The sequence below is a fragment of the Pinus tabuliformis genome, chromosome Q (assembly GCF_031772625.1).
Source record: "Pinus tabuliformis cultivar Carrire ecotype Pingquan chromosome Q, CPIR1, whole genome shotgun sequence".
Lineage (NCBI taxonomy): Eukaryota > Viridiplantae > Streptophyta > Pinopsida > Pinales > Pinaceae > Pinus > Pinus tabuliformis.
Genome location: NC_142296.1, coordinates 1,060,226,710 through 1,060,252,016, shown reverse-complemented (window position 1 = coordinate 1,060,252,016; position 25,307 = coordinate 1,060,226,710). Strand labels below are relative to the sequence as shown.

Here is a 25,307-nt window from a genome sequence, read left to right as displayed (position 1 = left end):
GCAGCAAATGGAAGCATTGGAAGAACAAAGCAAAGTTTGTGGCAAGAGGATTCTACCAGGATCAATGTTATGTGTTTTAGAGGGAGAAATTGATTTGACATCGTGCTTGATGACCCGAAGAGCAGCTCCTAGTTCAAAGGGAGCAGGCAAGCCATCAAGTTTGAAGGATGCCATGATGGATAAAATTGTGCCGGAAAGAAGTCAGTAGTGACTTCCATGTGGATCTAGAAGATGAAGTATGCGGTAGATGGCAACATAGAGAAATACAAAGTGAGGATTCCCCCAGGAAGAGGGAGAGGACTATGAAGAGGGATTTGCTCCGGTTGTCAGCTACACTTCTATTAGAACTGCCATTTATGTTGCTTCTATTATGGGTGGGAAATTACATCAGGTGGATGTGGAGACCGTTTTCCTCATTGGAGTAATTGAGGAAGAAGTGTACATAGATCTACCTCAGGGCTTTGAGGTACAAGAGAGGGAATCTAATGTTTGCAGTCTAAAGAAGGCTTTGTACGAACCTCAGGCATGGTGATTATCTGATGAGTCATGGTGGATCTTGCTATTAGATGACTTATTTCTCATAGAAGCAAAATAACTCGTGTGATAGAGGAAGCAATAATGGCAGAAGGATTTGCTTCCATGGCAGAGGGAGAAGCCATGATTGCCACAACAAGATTTGTTTCAGTGTCAAAAGGAGCACCCAGTCAGGGTGGCCGGAAAGTAGTTGTGGCACAACATGTGTTGAGGTACTGACATGGTACAATTAGATGTGAAGTGAGAAGTATAGCTGTAGGGATATGCAGATTCAGATTGGGCAGAGAGTGTTGAAGATGGGAAGAGTACATCAGGATGATGATTTAGATTGGAATTTGCTTGTGTAGGAAGTAGACATCTGTTGCACTCACCACTGCAGAGGTCGAGTATTTTGCAACTAGTTTGGCGAGTTGTGAAGCAGTGTGGCTTCGGAAGCTACTCGCAAGATTGTTTGATCAAGTGCATGAGACGACCGTGATTACAAACATGTTACCACCACATCTGGGATATGGTATAGAAGGAAGCAGTGAGGCTCGAATGTATTTTTCTCCAAATGAGCAGGATGTTGACATTCTCACAAAGGCTCTGCCACAGGGTGAAGTTTGTGTACTTCAGGGACAAGCTTAGATTAGTTGAGAATGCTTCCCTTAGTCAGAGGGAGTGTTGATGTTGTAGCATCAACACTCCAGCTAAAACCCCGGATGAACAGTCCCGCAACTCTCAGCTCTAATCTGCCCCACGAAATCTCCAGCGCCTACCTCTAGGGACTGTGTCAGCCTCTCTGGCCCAATGTCACCCCAACTTTCCCTGTGCAGCCTCTGGAGGCACTGCGTCAACCTCTAGAGCCTTTGCGTCACCCACGCTGGCTCTCTCTGGCACTGCGCAGCTCCTGGCTGCCTCTGCGTGGGCCCTAACTGGCTCTGCGTGGCCTCTAGCTGGCTCTGCGTCCCTCATTCCCGGCTTCTGCGCTGATGCTCCTGCCACCCTCTCTGCCTCTTTGCTTTTGTATTCACTATCCCCAGTTGCAACTCTGATCACTCCTTCGATTTCCTCAGCAAGCCCTGCCCTAGAAAATCAAATTCTTGATCAACTTGGTGTGTTTTCCAAGTGACCCTTAAGCCTCCTCTTATACTTTTCTCATTTGACAATTCAACGACCGAGATTAAGTCCCTAATCAACGGCTAAGATTAACTCTGGCTTGATCCATGACTTTTGGACCCTTCTAACACAAGTTTATATTAATTCACATTAATATTTTATTTTCCCTAAGTTTAGACTTAGGGACTCCATTAAAAATATTAATTATTTTAATATCTCCCAAACTGTTTAGAATCTGCGCAAACCATTTATGGGTATTGGAGATCTCATGTGCTTTAGCCTCTCCACCAATTTTCGTGGCTAGAGCACATCCGATGCTACCCCAAATCAACACTCCCTCTTAGCGAGGATTGTGCTCTAGTAATACTCTTCACTGAGCATCACCCTGATCATTTGGCATCGGTCCTGGTGCTGATGCTAGGCCTGCTGCCCAACATCCTCTGTACTGCTGCATCATGTACTGCTACCCATGGCCCTGCCACTGCCATTGCTGCATCTGTACGGAAACCTCTCTCATCATGTTGCATTGTGCTGCCCATAGTACTGCCACTGCTAACTGCTGCACTGTAACTCAATTACTGAGAAGTAAGTAACTGATCTCCCAACTTTGACATCTCCGTCAGGTTAGAGACACCCACAATGCTGAAACTCCTTCTGTCGCTGACAAGTGCTCCCTCTCTGACCTCTGCGCTGTTGCAACAACTCCATGCACCTCACATTGCTGCCTCACGCTGTCCTAGGACTCCTGCACTGTAGCTCCCTCTGTCGCTCCATTCGCATTTGTCTCTACTGACATCCGCCAGTACTGCTACTCCTCTTCAGGGCTCCTGTGGCAAGGTATAATCCAAGAGGGTGGGTATCTCGAGGATCCTGCCCCTCATCGCCTATAGTTCATCTGACTATAGCTCGATGTCTTCCCACTTCCTCTTAAGTGGCGTGTGAGCACTCATGGCACAGTCATCATCTGTCTCCACTTCCTTCTCCGCCCTTGCTAGCGCAGCCTTGGTCTCGGAAGCCTCTCCCTTGCTCTTCTTCCTTGGACACTGGCTCACATAGTGACCCAGTTCCCCATAGTGGAAGCATTTGACCTTGGAGAGGTCCTTCTTCTTCTGTTTCTCTTGCTTTCCCTCAGATGCTAGGGCAACATCCTCCTCTTCCTCCTTCTTGATTCTGATCTCTTCTTGGCAAAGAGCTGCCCACAGTTCCTCCCAATCTGGAAGGGTCGACCTGCCCAATATGCTCTGGACAAACACCTCCCAGTTTTCTGAGACTGCGTTCACGACTGTCCTCACCATCAATTCTTGATTTGGCGTGGCCCCTATGGAAGTCAGTTGATCTCGGATCTCCTTCAATCGACTGAGGAAGGTGTCGATCTGTTCTCCCTTCTGCATCTGGTATGACCGCATCTGATTTTCTAGTAGCATCTTCCTCTGCACGAAAGTATGCTGATTCAATTTCGTCAGGGCCTCCCACATCACATTTGCTGTTTCCTTTTCAACAATATGTTGTACTGCATGGTCCTTGAGCCCGTCAAGGATGATGCTCTTGGCCCTCACCATTGCCTCCTTGTACTTGTCATTCTCAACCGGGTCAATTGGGATCGCTATCGTCTTCAAGGCGAAGTGCTTGAGATGATTCCTGTCTAGAATGGACAAGATTCTGGCCTTCTAGACTATGAAGTTTGAGGCTCTGTCCAGTCTGTCCTGGTCTCTTACCCCGTTCACTGCCATTTCGCTGCTCCTCTACTTCCCTTCTGGAAGTTCTCAGTGTGACTCCCTCTAAGCCTCGATTTCCCTCCTGGAAACCCCTCTGCCAATGTCGAGATGCCCCCACTCTGATCGTTAGTGCAACTGCACCACTGATCCAAATTTCTTGGGTAGAAATCCTCAACAACAACTCCCTACTCCTTGGTCTTGCCCTGTTAGGTATTGTTCTGACCACAGTACCCCACTAGCTTCACTCCGCAACTTACCCACAGCCTCTTATGCCCCATCAAACTGAAGGTTAGAGCTTCTAGACTCTGCACAATCTCGACACTAGCAAAATCCGCACCTCCTGGCCACAGGCGTCAATCCTTCTTGACTGAGAAAGATGACCGGGAACTGCGTAGGTCAGGTCTGCTCCTTTCTGCCACTGCGCTGATCCTTCTCCTGGCTCAAACTTGATGATGTAGGCACTGCGTCACCCCTTCCTTGCTGCTTTTCTGCTAGGAACAACTTCTGTCACTTGGGACAACTGTTTCTGCTGCTGTTGCTCTACTCGGCTGATGCCCTCAGTTCTCCTGTGATCTGCAACCACACTTTGATACCATGTTGGAATTTCTAAGTCTAACTGTTAGAAATCCTTCATGTACTTTCTGATTTATTTCTGCCTACTTGTTCTGTTTAATTAACAAGTTATTTACCATGTAAATACTGAAAATAAATACAAGTACATGCTCAACACATTACAGATCATCAACTGAAGGAAAAAAAGCACACAAGTGACACCTTTATTTTTGGACCAATGTCCCCAGAAAAACCCAATGCGGGAAAACCAGTGCAGCTATCTGAGGGTTTTATTATTAAGCAGTTTCAGAATACAATCTGGGTGCCAAACCGACTCACCCAATAGAGAATGATCTCGGCAGTAGTACCTCTCAATCGAAGATAGATATTCTAGCTAAAACCCCGGATGAACAATCCCACAGCTCTCAGCTCCAATCTGCCCCATGAAATCTCTAGCGTTTGCCTCTAGGGACTGCGTCAACCTCTCTGGCCCAGTGTCACCCCAACTCGCCCTGTGTCAGCCTCTAGAGCCTCTGTGTCACCCACGCTGGCTCTCTCTGGCACTGCGCATCCCCTGATTGCCTCTGCGTGGGCCCTGACTGGCTCTGTGTGGCCTCTAGCTGGCTCTGCATCCCTCACTCCCAGCTTCTGCGTTGATGCTCCTGGTCTGCTTCTCTGATTCTGTATTCACTGCTCGTCAGCTGCAATTCTGATCACTCCTTCGATTTGCTTAGCAAGCCCTGCCCCAGAAAATCGAATTCTTGATTAACTCGGTGTGTTTTCCAAGTGACCCTCAAGCCTCCTCTTATACTTTTCTCGTTGACAATTCAACGACCGAGATTAAGTTCTTAATCAATGGCTAGGATTAACTCTGGCTTGGTCCATGACTTTTGGACCCTTCTAACACAATTTTATATTAATTCACATTAATATTTTATTTTTCCTAAGTTTAGAGTTAAGGACTCCATTAAAAATATTAATTATTTTAATATCTCCCAAACTGTTTAGAATCTGCCCAAACCATTCCTGGGCATTGGAGATCTCATGTGCTTTAGCCTCTCCACCAATTTTCATGGCTAGACCACATCCGATGCTACACCAGATCAACAGAATATCCAGGAAGGCGATGGTTGTCTTCTACATCATGTGTTGATATCTCTACTCCTATTTATTGATGACTTGGTCTTGTTGGCCTCTACTCTTGAGGGATCATAGAGACAAATTGACACACTAGCCAATTTTTGTGATCTTCGACAGTTGACGGTCAACTTAGCTAAAACTAAGTTTTTGATCTTGAATGCATCAAAGCGTTGTCTTACATATTCACACTTTTATTGCTAAGGGACTGAGATTGCCACAAATTATAGTTACCTAGAAGTAACAATGCTTCCAGGGACAGTTTCAGGACATCTTGGCCAAACTCTATCTCATGGACGCGATTATCAGAATCAAAATTCTCCGTGGCTTTGAGATCTTGGGATGAAGCTTGTTGCAGACAAACTGGACTACATTGGAGAGAGTACAAACTTTACTTCATAGACGCATCATTTGATGTAAGCGGATGGTTCGATAGCCCATCATTCAGGTAAAGTTTGGTGTCCACCCTTTTTGCCTCGAGGTCATTTTTTTCTTGGTTTCTTTCCTTCATAGAGACCTATCTCTCAGAGACTGTCATTGGGTGAGAGAGGTATCACTACGTTGCACTTTTCTCCATGGAGGCTTCTTGCCTTAGATCCTTCCCCAAGCCAAGCATGAGGCTGGTTCTCATAGGCATCTTGGCCTCTTTAGACAAGTACTATTTCCCCAAAGTGCTTCCCCCCATTTAGATTCTCCTCTGATGAGCCACACCATTTCTTGCTGACTAGACAGACACATAAGCAGACTACTAGAGAAGATATCTACAGATTGCACATTTAGTTCACTTAGATCTCAACCTCGACAAGCTTGAGCTTGAATATTTCTTTCTACCTAGAGCATTTTTGGAGTTGCGTGATGGCATGATCATCACCCCTTGTATACACATAGACATTGGATGCACTCACTTAGGATCCCTTTGGGATAGCTTCGAGTTAGCTCCCATTGACTCTAGTTAGAGATAGATCATTGTATACCATGATCTGATAGGATCTACCAAGTGTGCCACCTTAAGGAGCTGGACATAGAGATGTACTTCATTTTTCAGTGTCCCCTATACTATGGGAGCAGAGGATACTGTCACTGCCTCTATAAGGACTCAAGAGGCTTCCTCTCTACTTTCTTTCGGTACCAGGATCAAAGTTGCTTAGTCCTTTTCATCAAAGAGATTTTCCGGCACAAAGCTCAACAACTGCATGCCATGCCTTGCGCTAGGATGACCTAACTGATTACGTCATATTTCCTTGTTGATCCATTAGATCAAAGTAACAAGTGATAGGGCGAAATCCAAAGTCCACTAGACAACAGGATGGTGAGACCTTGGGCTTCTCCTCAGCCTCCTCCATTAGGAGACCACCCAATATTATTGAGATTGGTACAAAGATGTTGGAAGGTACATCGAGCCACATGTTCTCAAAACATTAGAGAGATCAACTCTAGACGAATCTAGACTTGAGCACGCCCCACCCATCAAACCACCTCCTAGATCTAGAAGAACAATCAAAGATCTATTCAAAGTTTCCTTCTTCAACCTCAGATGTTAGGAGTATGCAGCTAGACAGCTTGAGGGTTTAGAAGACTGTGATAATGAGCTAGCTGCTAGTGTCCAATTTGCCCCTTGCCCTCGACCATCAGACTCAGGAGACCTTGACTTTATCGTTCCCATTGTCTGATCTCCTTCTCTTGATAGGTTCTTGTGTTGGCTTGTCCACCTTTGTAGTCTTGGACAAACTCAGTTAGTGTTTTATATCACTGTACCTTCATCACGGTTTTATACATATATGTAGGTTTTGTTCGTTGTATTATTTTTGACGTTTCTAGGAGTTGTGCTGGCAGTCCCACATTGTATTCATACTAGTTGTACTCTTCAAAGTTCAGTCCCACTGACCTACTTTGTGGTCATTTGTTGGACATTAATGTAATTATCTTATCTTATCTTATCACTGCCCAGAGTAAATTGATAACTTTCTTCAAGATTGACTCTGTCTAGCGCATAAACTGCTGGAATAGAAGGAGCATTGTAGAAGGTTTAAGCAACCATTGAGTCTTTACAATTACCATATCTGCTGGAAGATGCTCCATGAGTCAGAAAGATTAAAATTACATGGAATCAAATTGGAGCTTGGGTTTGACTAAACAATTTAGTCAAGGACATTGACTGCATTATCATTCTACTCTGCCATTTACTATATTAGAAATAGATCTCGGTAAGAGCCAAAGCACTTACCATTTTCTTATGGTCAATGCATTCTTTCATGAGATCACTTAATTGTCATTATTATGTTTGAAATTAGAATAGGAAATTTGCTGTCACACAGGTGGCGATGCTTGTTTTTATTTTATGAAAAATAATAATAATATCTTGATGGACTGTTAATTTCATGTCTTTAGTTTCTTATTTCTTAAAATTGATTCTCGAGGAAGAATGCCCTTTCCTCATGGGTTGTGCCATTACATGCACTGCTTAAAGATGGGAAGAGTAGATGCATGGCACTAAATGTCATAGTGCTAGGCAATACCTCAATGCTTCAAATATACCAGTTCAGTGGAAGGTATTCTTCATCAAAATTGTTGAGGAAACGGTGTTGGAAGAGAATAAAAGAGAGGTCTTAAGTTAGCAATTAATGCCATTGGTTGCTAACGAGAACAGCTTACCCATTCCTGCTGTATGCTATTTGGCTTCTGTCCCTGCACTGAGAGCATACTGCCATAAGACGTTTTTCCAAACAGGATCTGTTTACTATGGTTGATATTGCTGCTATCTGGTCTACCACAATGTTCTCATTATAATTCAAATATTTGTAATCTACCCATAAGTATAAATTTAGAAAATGGGAACCAACTGATAGCATTTATGTGTTATTCCTTTCTGTTTTGCAGGTTTTGAGACAACTCAAGGGAATCACTGCAACATATAGAATGACAAACAAGCCACTCCCAGTTCGCCATTCACCATATGTCTCTGGCGTGCTTCAACCTTTGAAGGTATGAATCTTTGAAACCAAATACATTCCATCTGAATGACATATTTCTTATGTATTTTTACTAGGTCTGCCCTCCTTTATTGAGTATGTGCTTACTTTCTGGCATGTGTGTTTGCTAACATGCCTGCGGTTGTATATGCATATAAAATGAATAAAATAAATTTAAGATAATATGATTTATAGAAATACATGAATTTAGAGTAGTATAAACGGAGAACTTTAACATGGCAATCATTTACTTCGGTTATGGGTGTGTCAATGTGTGCACATTTTTCAGTAGTAATTTTAAAAATTTGTATGTTTTCTAATGTATGAGTTCTGGTTAATTGTTCCCCATATGTGGTATATTTTACAATTTTTTTCAAGGTGAAAATGTAGCATATATTTCATTAAAAATCAACAAACATGTACATTTAGATCAACGTACAGAAGGGGCAAAGAAAGGGCACGGCATAATCTCCAGCCTTGAGATCATCATATCCAAGAGCCAAAGAGTCGGCATGGCATAATCCGTAGCCTACAAAGGCTAGGAGTGCCAATTTATATGCTTTGGCACCATCAGACAGAATCTATATTTTAGTCTAGTGGGTCTAGTCCAAATGTGTATCGTCCTTGTATTTTGTCGTTTAGTATATTAAATGTCTCATTTGATCTACCTCTTTGTAAAAATATTTCATATGTGACTAGATCAAAGATGATCACTTATGTAACTTTGCATTTTATATTTGTACATATCATGATTAGTAGGTGACATGGTCAAAGATGATCACTTTCCACCATCTAATAATGCATATATCAATCCTAATATTGATTGATAATTAGGGCTCTCTAGATAAGATAGTTTTATTAATATCCAATGAATGACCACAATAAGTAGGTCATGGGACTAAAAAACTACATCTATGTAGATACATAGTGGGAGTGCAAAAGCAGCTCCTATAGCTATGCTTTCGAAAGCAGATAAAAATGCAAGTAGGATTCTATGATGCAGATTTTGTTTTCTTGCAGTTTCTCCCATTAAGGGTTTCACCTTAAATCTCAACATGATCTGCATGAAAGACTTTGAGTGCAATACGTGTGGGTGACTTCCATAATCATTTATAGGTAACCTAGATGTTAATCCCCTTGAAATCATTCATTTTTTTTCTTTTAGTACAGATCTTTCCAAAGTTAATTATGCAAAGTTGTCACAAAAAACTAGCGGAATCTCCGAAAAATGTTTGCATGATGTGGGAACTTTTTAGTATAAAATCTAATTTGTCCCAATGTCACCCTTTTATGCCACAATGAAAGTTCTAGACTCGGTCTTCCTAAGACTACAACTTTATCAAGTGCTAGCAAAGAGGTTTGCAGAATAAAGAACATCAAAATAAATTACTAGCCAAAATGATGTACGACATGAAGTCCTTATTCTGGCAAATGATGGATACACAAGAATCTGTTGTGGGTCCTTAAACAACAACCAACACCTTAGAGTCCTCCACAACTTTAATATTCCCTTCTTGGAATTTTTCGAAAAACCCCCAAATGATCACTAAGTTTCTGTGTTTATATGGTTTTTGTCATTCTGGTATTTTGTCAAACAGTTAGTTTAAATACTGCTGTAGGTGCACTGTTTGCGTTCTTGTTTCATTTAGCCACTGAATGCCGAAGTACAGGCTAATAAGGATCCTTCAAAATATCAATTAGACATTTATATTGAATTCAACAAACACCAATGATATTGCAACCACAATGGCAGCCACTAAACACCATTTTCCATTAAAATAACACTTCAGAAAATACACATAAATCCTTTAAGCATTCATATACGTTTCATGGGCTTGGTAAAGGAAGGAAACAAAGCACATTAGACAGGAGAACCTGGTAGATTCACCATTAAAGGAGTCTGCAATGCCAAATCTGCACCAGCATCAATATACAGTGGCCAAGTAAGCTACAGCCATTGACGATTACCCTTTTTCCTTCATGCAACGCAGCCCAATACATATATACAGTCAGCAAATTAAAACACAGTCCCTTCCTTTCAGTATACCCAGCCAATGGAGTGAGAAACGTTCAGCCAATAATGTTCAGTTTCATGCACAGACCTGTCCTCAAGGAAAGGAAATACGCACAGCAGATAGGTGAGGAATGTGGCTCTTTGATGTTACTCACACAGCTGATATAAAAACAGATGTTTTTGGCCCACTCTTGTGCATTAAATATCAGCCCCGCACAAGGAAGAATGCAACCCCTTACTTGAAATCAAATGCTGGTATATCAGTCCTTTGACAGTGAATTCGGCCTCTTCATTCTTTGGTCAAACCCAGCCCAAAATGCTGAAGTGAAATTCGACCTTCTTTGTGACACAAATTCTGGAAATGCTCAAGAAATTCAGTCTCTCTTCCTCTGGTTAGAACCCTGCTACAAGATAACAGATTTGCTTGAGCTTGATCTTCCTTTTTGGCATCAAAATTATGGACAATCCCTGATATGTTTGGCTGAACAGTGGGCACTATGAAATCCAATTCAGCCTCTATGTTTCTTAAATAATTTCAGCCCTCCTGATCTAGATATTCAGCCCCTTTGGAGAAGAATAAATCGACCTTGAAGAATGATGTATCCCTGGAAACTTCGACCTCTTGAAATGAGGAATCCTTGCCTTCCTGCAATAACAAATCTTGCTCCACAATACTGGAATTCCTCTGCAATTAAATTTAGTTAGATCTTCAAGAAAAATGTTGGAAATAATCCAACGAGGGTGGCAAGAAAGTGTCCACGGAAATTGGAGAAGAACTAGCTAGGGTGGCAATGAGAACCACCGAAACTAGGTTGAGTAATTTTGCTTGAAATCCTCAATCTGAAACTCGCTTGAGTTTCTCTTCAATGACAATGAGAAATGATCAGATAGAATACTTAGCAAATGAGTCCACCCTCCTTTTATAACTTTTCATTGAGTCTTCTTCCAAGCTTCTAGATTCCCCTTTTTAATATTATTATATTGGTGGGGGCCACTTTCCACTAAGTGGCTTTTGCCGCCTTTTTCTAATAAAATAGAATTTGCCGCCATTTCCTAATAAAATAATATTTTCCACCAAAATAATATTTGCCTCCCTTTTTCTAATAAAATAATATTTCTCCCTTTTTATTAATATCATCAAAATTGGACAAACTCCTTAGTAACTTCTGCACTCACCAAAATCAGGGACATTACAACAACACAACATACCAACCATTACACATATTACCCAACAATCTTTCAAAATAGGCTACTCTACACAAAGTTCTCAATTCCAAAGTTTGATGGATCTTTTCATAGGGACAAGCTGGATTCCCAGCTTTGTAGTCTCAAATCATACTTCAAGATGCAACATAATATGGTTGGACATTAGAAAATATTGTTTGCATATGTACATATGGAGGAGCAGGCTTTAACGTCGTGGTAAACACACACCATGCCACTAACGTCAAAAAAATCAACAGCTCATCACCAGCTGGGATGATTTCAAGGCTATTGTCTACAAACAGTAAAGGGATGTGGTGCTAGCTCAATGGTTGGAATCAAATTGTTGAAATTTGGTACCGGAGGACAGGTGGTTCCCTTAGGCTTTGATCTTTGGCTTAGGGAAAAGTGTCCAAAAGAATTTAATTTTTCTCCTAAAGTGACTTTATAATTTTATAAAGTTAAATCTAATTTAAAAGTGACTTTAAGTGATAAAGTTACTAGGTCTAATTTTAAAGTGACTTTTATAAAGTCAATGAAAAATTAGAAAGGAAAAGTGACTTTGGAAATAAATGACTAAGTGGGTCTTTATTAAAGTGGGGCGAATTAAAAAATAAAAAGTGAGATTTAAATGAGCATTTAATCTCAGCCATTGATCTAAATCTATTTCAGCCATTGGATTTAGAGATCACCCAAAAGTCACTTGGGTCACCCAAAAGTCATTTGGAGTTATATTAAGGGAGGAAAATGAGGAAAATATCACATTCGATTCAATTCTTTCATGAGCAGATTGGGAGAAGGAGAGCAAGAGAGCAAGAGAGATTTCTGAGCAGGGAGGAGAAGGAGACAACAGCTTGGCACACATTCCAAGGCAGCAGTTGAGCATATTTGTACCGCTGATTCAGCACACAGTGAAAGGCAGATTTTGGCACGATTTTCGAGGAGAGGTTTGCACAAAAATCAAGGAGCAGTTTGCTGGTTTTTCTGCACGCAAAACGAGGGCCATACAACAACATTTAATGTTGAAAGTGGGCACGAAATCGAGGAGACCGTACAACATTTATTGCTGTCCTGTTTGCTGTAATTTCCAGTTTGCTGTGAAGCATGGGAAAATAGATAAGTTGTAAATTTGCTTGTTGATTTTTTGCTGAAAATTTCTCACTGTAAAAGGCAATTTTCAGAAATAAAGAAGAGCTCTCAAACTGGTTTTCCCCAAGAGTTGTAGGGGGTTTTTCCAGGGTCACATTGACCAAAAATCTCAGTGTTTAAATGTGTTTTAATGGCTGTTTATTACTGCTGATTTTTATTTTTGCAATTTCCAACATTCTGTAAAATTTCCAGAATTTGTGTTTTCAGCAAATTTATTTTTTTCGGCTTGTTAAATGTATGGTTATGGGAAAGGGCATTTAACTATATGGGAAAAATAAGGAGAAACTGAAAACCGGGGTGGGAAAACAGAGATTTCTACATGGTATCGGAGCTTGAGTGCTGAAGGGCAGTTTGGGACAGAAAAATGAAAAATTACAGTCGCTGATTTTTCACTTAGAAAATTCCAGCAAGCTGATTTTTTCATAAACAACAGTTTTATCTTTACTACAGCAGTGCTATTTTTCAAGTTTAGGACAGCAGGATGTCATTGGGATTGAGGGTGGAGGATAGGCTGGATGGGCATATAAATTACAGCGTTTGGAAGGAGAGAATGCAGAGTATCTTTGAGGAGGCAGAAGTCTGGGATATCATGGTGCATACCACACAGAACCTTGTTGTTGTGCCTACTGATGCTACTCAGTTGACAGCTTATAATAAAAAGAACAACAAGGGTAAGAGGCTGATTCTAGACGGAATCAAAGACCATTGCATTCCTCATGTGAGAGGAAAGAGCAATGCCCATGAGATGTGGACAGCATTGTCCAATCTCTACCAGAGTACCAATGAGAACCAGAAGATGGTCCTGAAGGAGAAGCTGAAGAACATTAAGATGGGTAATGATAGTGCAGTTGGATATCTCACAAAGATTACTAATGTGAGAGATGAGTTGGCAGCGATTGGAGAGGCCATTCCACCCACTGAGTTGGTGCGGATTGCAGTGAATGGCCTCCCCCGTTCATGGTTGAACTTTGCTGATGGGGTTTGTGCACGTGAGACCCTTCCCACATGGGAGAGGTTTTGGGATGATTGCATTCAGACAGAGATCAGGAAAGGTCAGCTTGGGGCAGCCAAGCCAGTTGAGTAGGATGAGGATGTAGCACTGGTGGCAGGAGGCAAGAAAGGCAAAGGGAAGAAGCAGGCTTCCAGAAGCAGTGGTGGGGGCAAAGACAAAGGTAAAGGTAAACAGGGGAACACACAGAAGGACTATTCCAAGGTGAAGTGTTGGAATTGTCAAAAGATGGGACACTATGCAGTTGTGTGTCCGGAGAAGAAGAAGAAGAAGGGGAAGAACCAGGACGTGGTAGCTTCAGCAGAGATTGAGGACTTTGCTGGTCGTTTTGACCGAGAGTTTGCGTTCACTACGTGTGAGTCCTCTAGTGCAGGATCACCTGCCACACAGGTTCAGAGGGAGCATGCTTTTCCCTCAATTAGCGGAGCATCTTCAGGTATCTGGTATGTGGACAGTGGGGCTTCACGTCATATGACAGGAGTCCGTGAGTACTTCTCAGAGCTTTCAAAGAGTGGCACTGATATTGAGGTAGTACTCGGTGATGACAGAGTTGTTAGAGCAGTCGGGGTGGGGACAGTGACATTTCAGAGGGAGTCCAAACTTCCCTTGAAGGTGTCAGAGGTTCTTTATGTGCCAGGGATGAGGAAGAACCTCATATCCGTCTCAGCTTTGGAGGACAGAGGATATGAGGTACTGTTCAGGGGAGGACAGGTGTTGATGTATCCCAGGGGCACTCCAGCTGATTCAGCGAGAGTGATAGGTGTACGCCATGCAAAGGTGTACAAGTTTGCATTCCAGCCCCTTTTGGCATTGAGCAGTAGTACCGACAGCAGAGCTAGCAGTTCTGAGCTGTGTGAGATTTGGCACCGCAGGATGGGATATATGTATCATGGAGCCTTGAGGACATTGCGGGAGATCACTACAGGTGTGCCAGATTTCAGTACTGATCACTTTGATACTTGCAGAGTTTGTGCGATGGGCAAATTTTCCAAATCCCCTTTTCCCAGCAGTGACAGCAGAGCGACGGGGATACTTGATTTGATTCATTCCGATGTGAGCGGTCGGATGTCTCATGTTTCCTTGAGTGGATATGAGTACTATGTTTTATTCATTGATGATCACTCCAGGAGGACCTGGATTTATTTTTTGAAGACCAAAAGTGAGGTCTTCAATCGGTTTCAGGAGTTCAGAGCTCTTGTGGAGACTCAGACAGGTCGAAAGATCAAGTCCTTGAGGTCGGACAATGGAGGAGAGTACACCCTTGGAGAGTTTGTTGACTATTGTGCGGAGGCAGGCATTAGGAGGGAGTTCACTGTTCCTTACAACCCCCAGCAGAACGGGGTTGCGGAGAGGAAGAACAGATCCATCATAGGGGTTGCAAAAGCCATGTTACATGATCAGGGGTTGCCATTGTTCTTGTGGGCAGAGGCCTGCAACACAGCTGTTTACTTGCAGAACAGGAGTCCGCATCATGCCTTGGGGCACATGACTCCGGAGGAGGCTTTCTTTGGGAAGAAGCCTGATATTGGTTATCTTCATATCTTTGGATGCATTACATACTCCTATATACCCAAGGAGAAGAGGACCAAACTAGAGCCCACCGCAGAGAAGGCTATCTTTGTGGGCTACAGTGAGACCTCAAAGGCCTTTCGGATTTACATTCTTGCACAGAGGAGAGTTGTTGTCAGACGAGATGTGAAGTTCGAGGAGGACAAGGCCTTTAGGAGGTCACGGGAGTTAGAGTATCTGGATCAGCCAGACCCTCAGCAGCAGTTGAGTCAGTCGCAGGGATCCAGTGGGCAGGGATCAGGAGGATCCGGAGGTACATCTATGAGGATGTCAGGTCCGTCAGTGAGCAGTGGCTCGCCGAGCCAGAGGGGTGGTGCTCCGGGCAGCATGCAGAGCAGTTCACTAGGGAGTCCATTGATGGATAGTTCACACGGTGCCTCAGCTTCTACAGGTTCAGGTGCAGGCAGGAGGACAGCAGACAGACAGTCAGGAGTTCAGGCTACTGATGATGATGAGGAGGAGGAGTTTCATTCTCCGGTGGGAGATGTGCACTGAGGGAAGAGGAAGCCCAAGTGGCTTCAGGACACCTTGAGAGATGCCACATCTGTTGCTGAGCCGAAGAGGCCGGTCAGAGAGAGTAGACCACCTGAGAGGTTTTGTAGCTATATGGCGATGGTTACCAGCATCCTTGACTCTGAGCCTTCTAGCTATGAGGAGGCAGCTAGCCAGCAGGTCTGGAGAGAGGCCATGCAGGAGGAGTATTCTTCTATCATGAAGAATGATGTTTGGGAGGTGGTGCCGAGGCCTGAGGGCAAATCCGTGGTTACTTCCAGATGGCTTTACAAGGTAAAGCATGTTGCAGATGGCAGCATTGAGATATTCAAAGCGAGGTTTGTGGCTAGAGGGTTCTCCCAGGTAGAGGGAGTTGATTATGAGGAGACCTTCGCTCCCGTGGCTCGATATACTTCGATCCGCTCCATTATATCGATAGCAGCAGAGATGGGTTGGAAGATCCACCAGATGGATGTGAAGACCGCATTTCTCAATGGCTTCATACAGGAGGAGGTGTACATTGAGCAGCCACAGGGCTTTGAGGTGCATGGGAAGGAGTCCCATGTGTGCAGACTGAAGAAGGCCCTTTATGGCCTGAAGCAAGCTCCCAGAGCTTGGTACTCCAGGATAGATACATATTTGCAGGGGATGGGTTTCACAAAGAGTGAGGCAGATCCGAACCTTTACTTTATTGTGATTAGTGAGGAGCCTCTCATTCTGGTGCTGTATGTGGATGACTTGATCATTACAGGTGCAGAGAGACTCATAGAGCACTGCAAGAGAGATCTTGCGACGGAGTTTGAGATGAAGGACATCGGCTTGATGCATTACTTTTTGGGTTTGGAGGTGTGGTAGGAGGAGGGGCATTTCTTCGTGGGGCAAGGGAAGTATATTGTGGACATTCTTAGCAGATTCCACATGGAGGATTGTAGACCCATGTCGACACCAATGATCACCAATTGGAAGAAGCTTCATGTTTCGGATTCCGAGTTGGTGGATCCCACATTGTACAGGCAGTTGATTGGTTCCTTGATGTATTTGGTCAACACTAGACCAGATATCTGTTTTGCAGTCAACACGATGAGTCAGTTTATGTGTGAGCCTAGGAAGGTTCACTGGGTGGCTGCAAAACACATTTTGCGGTACTTGCAGGGGACAGTGGATTATGGTCTGGACTACAGGCAGGGAGATGGAGTGAGATTGGCAGGATACACTGATTTTGATTGGGCAGGTTGTGCTTCTGATAGGAAGAGTACTTCAGGGTGCTGTTTTGGGTTGGGTTCAGCACTAGTGTCATGGTTCCGCCGGAAGCAGCAGTCAGTAGCACTGAGTTCAGCGGAAGCAGAGTATATGGCAGCCAGTCTAGCTAGTTGTGAGGCTATCTGGCTTCGCAAGATGTTGTTTGGCTTATTTGGTCAGCCGTTGAGACCTTCAGTGATTTACTGTGATAATCAGAGTTGCATTAAACTCACGGAGAATCCAGTATTTCATGACAGGTCAAAGCATATCGGGATCAGATATCATTTCATCAGAGACTATGTTCAGAAGGGAGTTGTGAAGCTTGAGTATATTTCCACTGATGAGCAGGTTGCAGATATCCTTACCAAAGCCTTACCACGAGGTAAGCATCTCTACTTCAGAGACAAGATGGGTGTGGTGAGGAACACCTTCCTCGGTAAGAGGGAGTGTTGAAATTTGGTACCGGAGGACAGGTGGTTCCCTTAGGCTTTGATCTTTGGCCTAGGGAAAAGTGTCCAAAAGAATTTAATTTTTCTCGTAAAGTGACTTTATAATTTTATAAAGTTAAATCTAATTTAAAAGTGACTTTAAGTGATAAAGTTACTAGGTCTAATTTTAAAGTGACTTTTGTAAAGTCAATGAAAAATTAGAAAGGAAAAGTGACTTTGGAAATAAATGACTAAGTGGGTCTTTATTAAAGTGGGGTGAATTAAAAAATAAAAAGTGAGATTTAAATGAGCATTTAATCTCAGCCATTGGATTTAGAGATCACCCAAAAATCACTTGGGTCACCCAAAAGTCATTTGGAGTTATATTAAGGGAGGAAAATGAGGAAAAGATCACATTCGATTCAATTCTTTTATGAGCAGATTGGGAGAAGGAGAGCAAGAGAGCAAGAGAGATTTCTGAGCAGGGAGGAGAAGAAGACAGCAGCTTGGCACACATTCCAAGGCTGCAGTTGAGCAGATTTGTACAGCTGATTCAGCACACAGTGAAAGACAGATTTTGGCATGATTTTCGAGGAGAGGTTTGCACAAAAATCGAGGAGCAGTTTGCTGGTTTTTCTGCATGCAAAATGAGGGCCATACAACAACATTTAATGCTGAAAGTGGGCACGAAAATCGAGGAGACCGTACAACATTTATTGCTGTCCTGTTTGTTGTAATTTCCAGTTTGCTGTGAAGCATGGGAAAAGAGATAAGTTGTAAATTTGCTTGCTGATTTTTTGCTGAAAATTTCTCACTGTAAAAGGCAATTTTCAGAAATAAAGAAGAGCTCTCAAACTGGTTTTCCCCAAGAGTTGTAGGGGGTTTTTCTAGGGTCACATTGACCAAAAATCTCAGTGTTTAAATGTGTTTTAATGGCTGTTTATTACTGCTGATTTTTATTTTTACAATTTCCAGCATTCTGTAAAATTTCCAGAATTTGTGTTTTCAGCAAATTTATTTTTTTCGGCTTGTTAAATGTATGGTTATGGGAAAGGGCATTTAACTATATGGGAGAAATAAGGAGAAACTGAAAACCGGGGTGGGAAAACAGAGATTTCTACACAAATAACTCCCTGGCCAATTTGTCTAACTATACTTTGAAGTCTTTAACAAGTTCTTGATCAAGCTTAAGGTCCATGACTTTAAGGGGATACTTTTTATATCAAATTTGTTTTATATTTGTTTCTCAACTTTTGAAAAGAGCTACAACTTTTCCCCATTTCTTCATTGGAACATGCCTTTGAGCAAGCTTCAAAATTGAATCTAAGTTTAATTCTTTGATGTCGAGTCTCAGTTGAGGACTCAAAACGTCAGCTACTTTAAATCTTTTCATGTAGTACCTACCATAAGAATTTATATGAAACAACTTCTACTTTCCTCTTTTGTGGTCAAGGCTAATAAGCCTAACAAGAATGGAAAATTTAAGAGATCCACTAATGCTTCTCCTTCCATTGGCAATGGAAAGAAGTATTGTACTTATCACTAAAATTATGATCATTCCAGTGATCAATGTCGTGTATTGCTAGTAGGGGCAAGCAAGAATGCTAAGGCCCTACTTGCTGAGAAAACAACAAGAATATGTAGACATAAAAGTTGATGTTACCACTCTTACCTCCACTGACCTGCAAATCATTTTAATTGCTAGAGACTATTCCGATAACAATAAGAAGTCCTGCTTACATAGATTTGAGAGATCAAGGTCATACTAGCTTTCCATGGTCATGGACGATGACAACAAGAAGAATCTGATACCCCATCAGTTGGTAGAAGATCTTAAACTGCCAACCTCCACTCACCTCAAGGCATACCATCTTGAATGGGTCCATGATAATTTTAGATAACAATGGTATGTTCTATGCTCAGCACAATTTACTTCAATGTTCTTTAGCAGCCCAATAACAATTTCCAGTAGCAATCACATCAACCATTAATCTCATTGACAGTAAATGCAGATAGAACATATGTTAATTTTAGATAACAATGGTATGTTCTATGCTTAGCACAATTTACTTCATTGTTTCTTTAGCAACCCAATGACAATTTCCAATTATTTCCAGTAGCAATCACATTAACTTAATCACATTGACAGTAAATGCAGATAGAACATAAAAACATATGCAGAAAATAAGCCAAGACAAGAGGACACCAGATTTGGAAGATGTTAGGGAAAAACCCCAATGTGGGGAAAACCGTTTGATAGTTCCGCAGAGAGAGAGAGAGAGAGAGAGAGAGAGAGAGAGTACAATAGTTCAACAGAGAGAGAGAGTACAATAATCAAATTCACTTGCCCAATATACAGTCAAATCAGCCCTCTAAAATTCTGCAGTCAATTTCAGCCCTACCCAGAAAGTCAATGCTGGTCAAAACAACAACAACACTTCACAAATGCAGCTCGGTCCTTAGTCAAACTCGGCCTGAAGAGGAGGTCAAATGCTGCCCAAAACAGCTCGGTCAAACCTGGTCAAAGGAGAGAAAATCTGCTGTGATTTTCCTTGGTCAAAACAGAAGCCAACCTGAAGTCAACGCTGGTCAAACAGTCCCAAACACCTCGATTTTTGTGCTAATAAATGTGGCCTCAAGAGAGCGAAATTTGGCCCCAGAAAACACAGTCAAACTTGGTCAATGAAGCCTTGGTCAATGCTGTCCTGAAACTCTAAAATTTGCCCTGCAATATGACCCAGAAATTCGTCCTTCATCCACACGTGTGAGAGAGAGGGAGAGATGATCACCAAGCTATACGAACCAATCAGATTAGCAGAGAGAAGAAATGATGAGTGAGTGATCTCCAAATGAGGAGAGAGGTCACTCCTATTTATACAATTCGTTGAGGGTGAAAGGACACATCTATTGGGCTTCTTAAGCCTACATTAAGCTGAGGCCGACCTTAATAATTTGTGCATGAGAGAATAAATTCAAAAATTCCACTTCTATTTGTCCGAATGAGATGATCTTTATATCAAATTTGGACCTCTCGAAGAGAGGAATCCAATGTAATAATCATCTCCATCATATGAGCTGTCCCAAGGTAGAATTTGGTCCTAGTTTCCAATTTTAACAACATAAAAACAAATGCAAAAGACAAGCCAAGACAAGAGGACACTAGATTTGGTGGATGCCAGGGAAAAACCCCAATGTGGGGAAAATCCTTTGATCAAATCTTCTTATTATTATTCAATAGTTCAGCAGAGAGAGAGAGTACAAAAGTCAAATAAACTAGCTCAATACAAAGTCAAATGAACTCTGTCAAAATTTGCAGTCAATCGTCAACCCTAACCAGAAAGTCAATGCTAGTCAAATCAACAGCAAAACTGCTCCTTTGAAGCTTGGTCAAAGGCAGATCAATTCGGCCTCCATCAAGGGTCAAATTCAACCCAAAACAGTGCCACAAACGCTAGTCAAACAACAGTCAACCTTGTGGTCAAACAACCCTGCGGTCAATGCAGGTCAAATAGCCCCAAACACCTCGATTTTTGTGCCAATCAATGTGGACTCGAGAGCGAAATTCTGCCTCCAAAAACGCAGTCAAATTCAGTCAAATTAGCGGTGGTCAACAATTTGAAATTTTCAGTTCTATTTCAGCCCAGAAAAACAGTGCTACTAGCCATAGGTGAGAGAGAGAGAGAGAGAGAAGATCCCCAAGATGTATGGACCAATCTGTTGAAGAGAGATGGTTGAGTGAATGATGTCCAAATGAGGAGAGAGGTCTCTTCTATTTAGTATTTATACACTTTGTTGTGGGTGAAGAGACACATCTATTGGGCTTCTTGAGCCTACATTAAGTTGAGGCCGACCTGAACAATTTGTACATGAGAGAGAATAAATTCAATATCACACTCCTGTTTGTCCGAAAGAGATGAACTTTATATCAATCTTGGACCTCTCGAACCTATTCGATGCAATAATCATCTCCATCATATGAGCTGTCCCAAGGTGGAATTTGGCCCTAGTTGCCACTTTTAACACTCGCTCTCAACTAGGGAGAATTCCACCTGCCAATCCATTTGTCATCATCATGCCATCTCGTTGTCGTTTACCATCTTTGTCATCTTAGCTTTGCTCTGCTGAATCATGAAGTAATAATGAAGAAGTGATCGAGAGTGAGTCACAAGACCTTACCACTCTTCACTGACAAAAGTCAGTCCACGATCCCAGATCAAGTTGTTGAACACCATGCATCCTAGTCATAGGGAGTACAGTAGTACACAATGCGTCCATCGGTAGTGCTATGGTCCCTAACCACTTTTCCCAACTCAATGGCCAAATGAGAGGTACTTCCCATGAGTCTTAGACTCCATGGGTAGGATGTATACTGGGGCATCGACAGGAGAAGGTAAACCACTCATCCTGCTCATATTCCATAGGAGAAGGTGAACCCTTCATCCTATGCATATGCCAATTGTAGGGGAAGGTGGACCACTCACCCTACACACATGTCAATCATCATGGGGTATCACAAGGGAAGGTGAACCACTTACCCTGTACATAGCGCACCACTAGGGGAAGGTGAACCACTCACCCTATGGTTGCTCAGCTCCAAAAAGTATCCCAAGCCCCCAGGAGCTCCCAAAGCTCAGTGTCCAACTCATGCGGGACTGTCATAAGAGGGTCTTTCCACGACTCCAAGTCTGCGACTTGCTCATATGTCCTGATGTGTTGGAGCCTTATTGCTCCCCGTTGTACCATATCCCGGATAAAATGGTATGTGATATCAATGTGCTTGGAGCGGTCGTGGAACATAGGATTCTCTTAAAGGCGAATCCCACTCTAGTTGTCGTAGAAGATCACATTGGTATCTAGCACGTGCTCGAATAGCTCACTAAAGACCTTTCTCAACCAAACATCTTACAATAGGCCATACTCACAACAATGTATTCGGCCTTTGCGGTGCTTAAAGCAACCGATTTCTGCTTCTTGCTCATCCAAGATATTGAAGCTGACCCCAAAGAGAAGCAACACCCAGATGTGCTCTTATGCTCCACCATGTTGCCAACAATTTTTTTAAAACTAGAATCGGTGACCGGACCGGTCCACCTAATGAACCGGGTTTCGAACTAGAATCGGTCGAACCGGGACTGGTCCGGTCTAAACGAACCGGTTTAAAAAAAATACATTGAATAATTAATTTTTAATGAAAAAAATATTTTTAAGATTTAAAACCATGGTTCCAAACCAATAAAAACAAAATATGCAAGGTTTTCTCATCTGTATACCATGTAAAGGTGAATATATCAAAATGGCATTGAGTGCAATACATATCCGCAACAAAATACATAATCAATGAGGCTCTAAATGGCCTCTAGAGTTCGAAAAAAATGCTCTAAGCTATGGGGTCACTGAACTACTACAAGTCTACATATCAATGATCAACAACATGATCACTCTCATCATGATCAAACTCATCACCACTACTAGACAAGAGATTATCAACATGAGCTACATAAATAATATGGCTCCGAGTTTGAGGACTCCTAAAACTCCTCTACAACTTTAGTAGTAGTAGAAAAAATAGACACCAAAATTACAAATCACTGATCAACATGGTTACTCATGAAACTCATCATTTGATTCAACGCCTAGAAATACATAAACATCATCAACAAGAGATACATAAACATCATCTAGCTCAAAGTCATCAAACTTGGATTGCTCAACCTTATAACATGATAGAAATTGAAAAGGTTTATCATCCCTAACCAATGATTTTGGTTTGAGTGTAGGGTTTATCTCCTCAACCTTATAATATGGCAGAAAAAGATTAGCATGCCTAACCAGTTGTTTTCCTTTGAGTGAAGGGTGCGTTCTTGTTCAGGCCATGGTAGAGGAGTTCAACATTCAATACCACCAACATCAACAAAGTTCAACAATCAATGCCACGAAAATCAAGGTTCTTAAAGGGCTTCATGCTCTTGATCAAATGCCAATCTCATACCCTCATGCATAATAGAATCAAATGGAAACATTGCAAACCCCAAACCAGGAAACTCTGAAAACCATTAAGTCTGCTGAATTTTGAGTGAAATCTAAAATTCCAGTTTCTCCATATGAAATCCAATGAGGTCGAAACCACTCTCAAACATCCTGAGTCATTTCATGTAATGTTAAAAATTTAAGTAAAAGGATGAAAATGAAAAATAAAGGAAATGTCACTTTTACTTTAAGAATTTAACATTACCATTAATTGCCAACATTGTTAGGGTTGAGATGTGTCAGGAAAATGAGAGGGTAGGCATGTTTTTCTTGAAGGGACTATTTTTGGAGGAAAAAACCAATGTTGCAGTTATCGTTATCGGGATAATATCGGCAAGGGAAAAAATAGAAAAAAAATCGGAAAAATTGTAAAAATCGGGAAAAAATCGTAAAATACAAAAATATCCATTTTTTTTCAATTTTCTTAATATCTAAAGCATCGAAAACATAAAATAAATACATTGACACATAAATATGATAAAAGAACTAATATATAAGATGTGTAATATCATTTCTAGTGCTACATCACTCATAACAGTGAATCATGTCCTGAATAGTAAGTCCTGACTCCTGAGTCCCAACTCATCCTCAAAATATCAATAAAAAATATAATAATGTATCTCATATTATGAGTCATAATGTCATATACAATGAAATGCACCAAATAACTAATACAACTGATTTCCTCTGCCCCTCTTGCGAGAAAATGCAATAGCTTTCCCTTTCCCTCTAGATGTAGATGCCGATGGAGTTGGCAGTGGACTCTGCTGTGCTCTAGAAGCTGAAGAACTAGGAGTAGGAGCTATAGGAGGTAGACCACATCCTCTACTGGTGGCAGGGGTAGCCCGGGTAGGTGGTGTCACCTCCTCCTCCTCCCCCTCTACGCCTTCCACTACCCCCTTCTCTAACCAATCATTGGCAGACTCCATGAGAGACTTCTCGACCTCAACCCTCCATGCAGCAGTGGTGTCAATCCCATCCAATGAGATGGCATCCATATCAAGTATCCTCTCAAGTTGCCTCACCCACAATCGAAGATTATAGTAGACGTATACCATGTCATTAAGTCGTTGGGACTCCAACCTATACAAAGATCATGTAATAATAATTATAAAAAAAATATTGTTTAATGAATTCAAAAAATTAATTGGAAATTTGCAATATTTTAAGTTTTAAGTTTAACCTGTTGCGCTTCTTGTTGTGTATATTTTCAAATACACTCCAGTTGTGCTCACATCTTGAGGAGCTAATGTTTGGCTGAGGACTCGAATGGCAAGCTTTTGCAGATGGGGTACCCTGGCACTATACATTCTCCACCATGCATCTACAACAAAATTACAAATAAAATTTTAAATAAACATAAGAAAAAAATGAAATTTGAAAGTTGAAGCAAAGTATGAAGTTATGAACTTGAAGAGACAATGAAATTTGAAACAAACTAAAAAATACCTGGCATTTTAGTCATCCTATCAGTGACAGCCATCTCAAAGCCAAATGTGCCACCTGCCATCCTGTATGTCTCCATTTCTTTGGAGATTTCTTTACGTTCTATTGGAGATCGCACCATCCTCTGAACACAGGTTAAGAATCCATCCATGATCTCAGCATCAAATACGAATCCACATGGGTAAGAAAATGCGGGGTTCAGGTAGATCCCTGCAGCATGAATGGGACGATGGAGTGTGTTGTTCCATCGTTCATCAATCACTTCCCCTAGGAGGAGTTGTTTTTGAAACCTCTCATCTCTCATATTTACCAAAGGTTTCAGGAAACCTTTCATCTCTCATTTTTGGACTACACTCAATTTCTTTATCAGTTGACTCCATTTTTACTTTGTTAAGATGAACTTGGGATTTTTTTTTTCTTTTATATATAATAATTTTTTTAACTCTCTTTTTGTTTTAATCTATAAAATATATTTCCACTTCTCTCTTATAAAAATCTAATATATATATATTTCAAATATTCTCTTCTTCTTTTGCTTCTTCTTCTTCTTTTGTTCACTCTTTTAATAAAATTCTTATATAATAATATTTTTTTTTATATATAATTATAAATTATATATATTATATAATTTTAATTTATATATATTATAAAATTATATGTAACTATATAAGGCTTATATAGTATCCTTTTTTTATAATTAAAATAATATTTTTTTTAGAATTTGGA

The 25,307-nt window shown here is 41.4% G+C and overlaps 1 protein-coding gene across 1 annotated transcript in view; it reads left to right on the top strand.

The window, feature by feature from the left end:
- The window catches only part of LOC149223160 (conserved oligomeric Golgi complex subunit 2-like), a 149,551-nt gene that overhangs the window by 114,132 nt on the left and 10,112 nt on the right, over positions 1–25,307 (top strand). Inside the window, exon 5 of the mRNA XM_089387805.1 lies at positions 7,914–8,018. Coding sequence (XP_089243931.1) covers positions 7,914–8,018 — 105 coding nt within the window. The remainder of the gene's footprint in view (positions 1–7,913; positions 8,019–25,307) is intronic.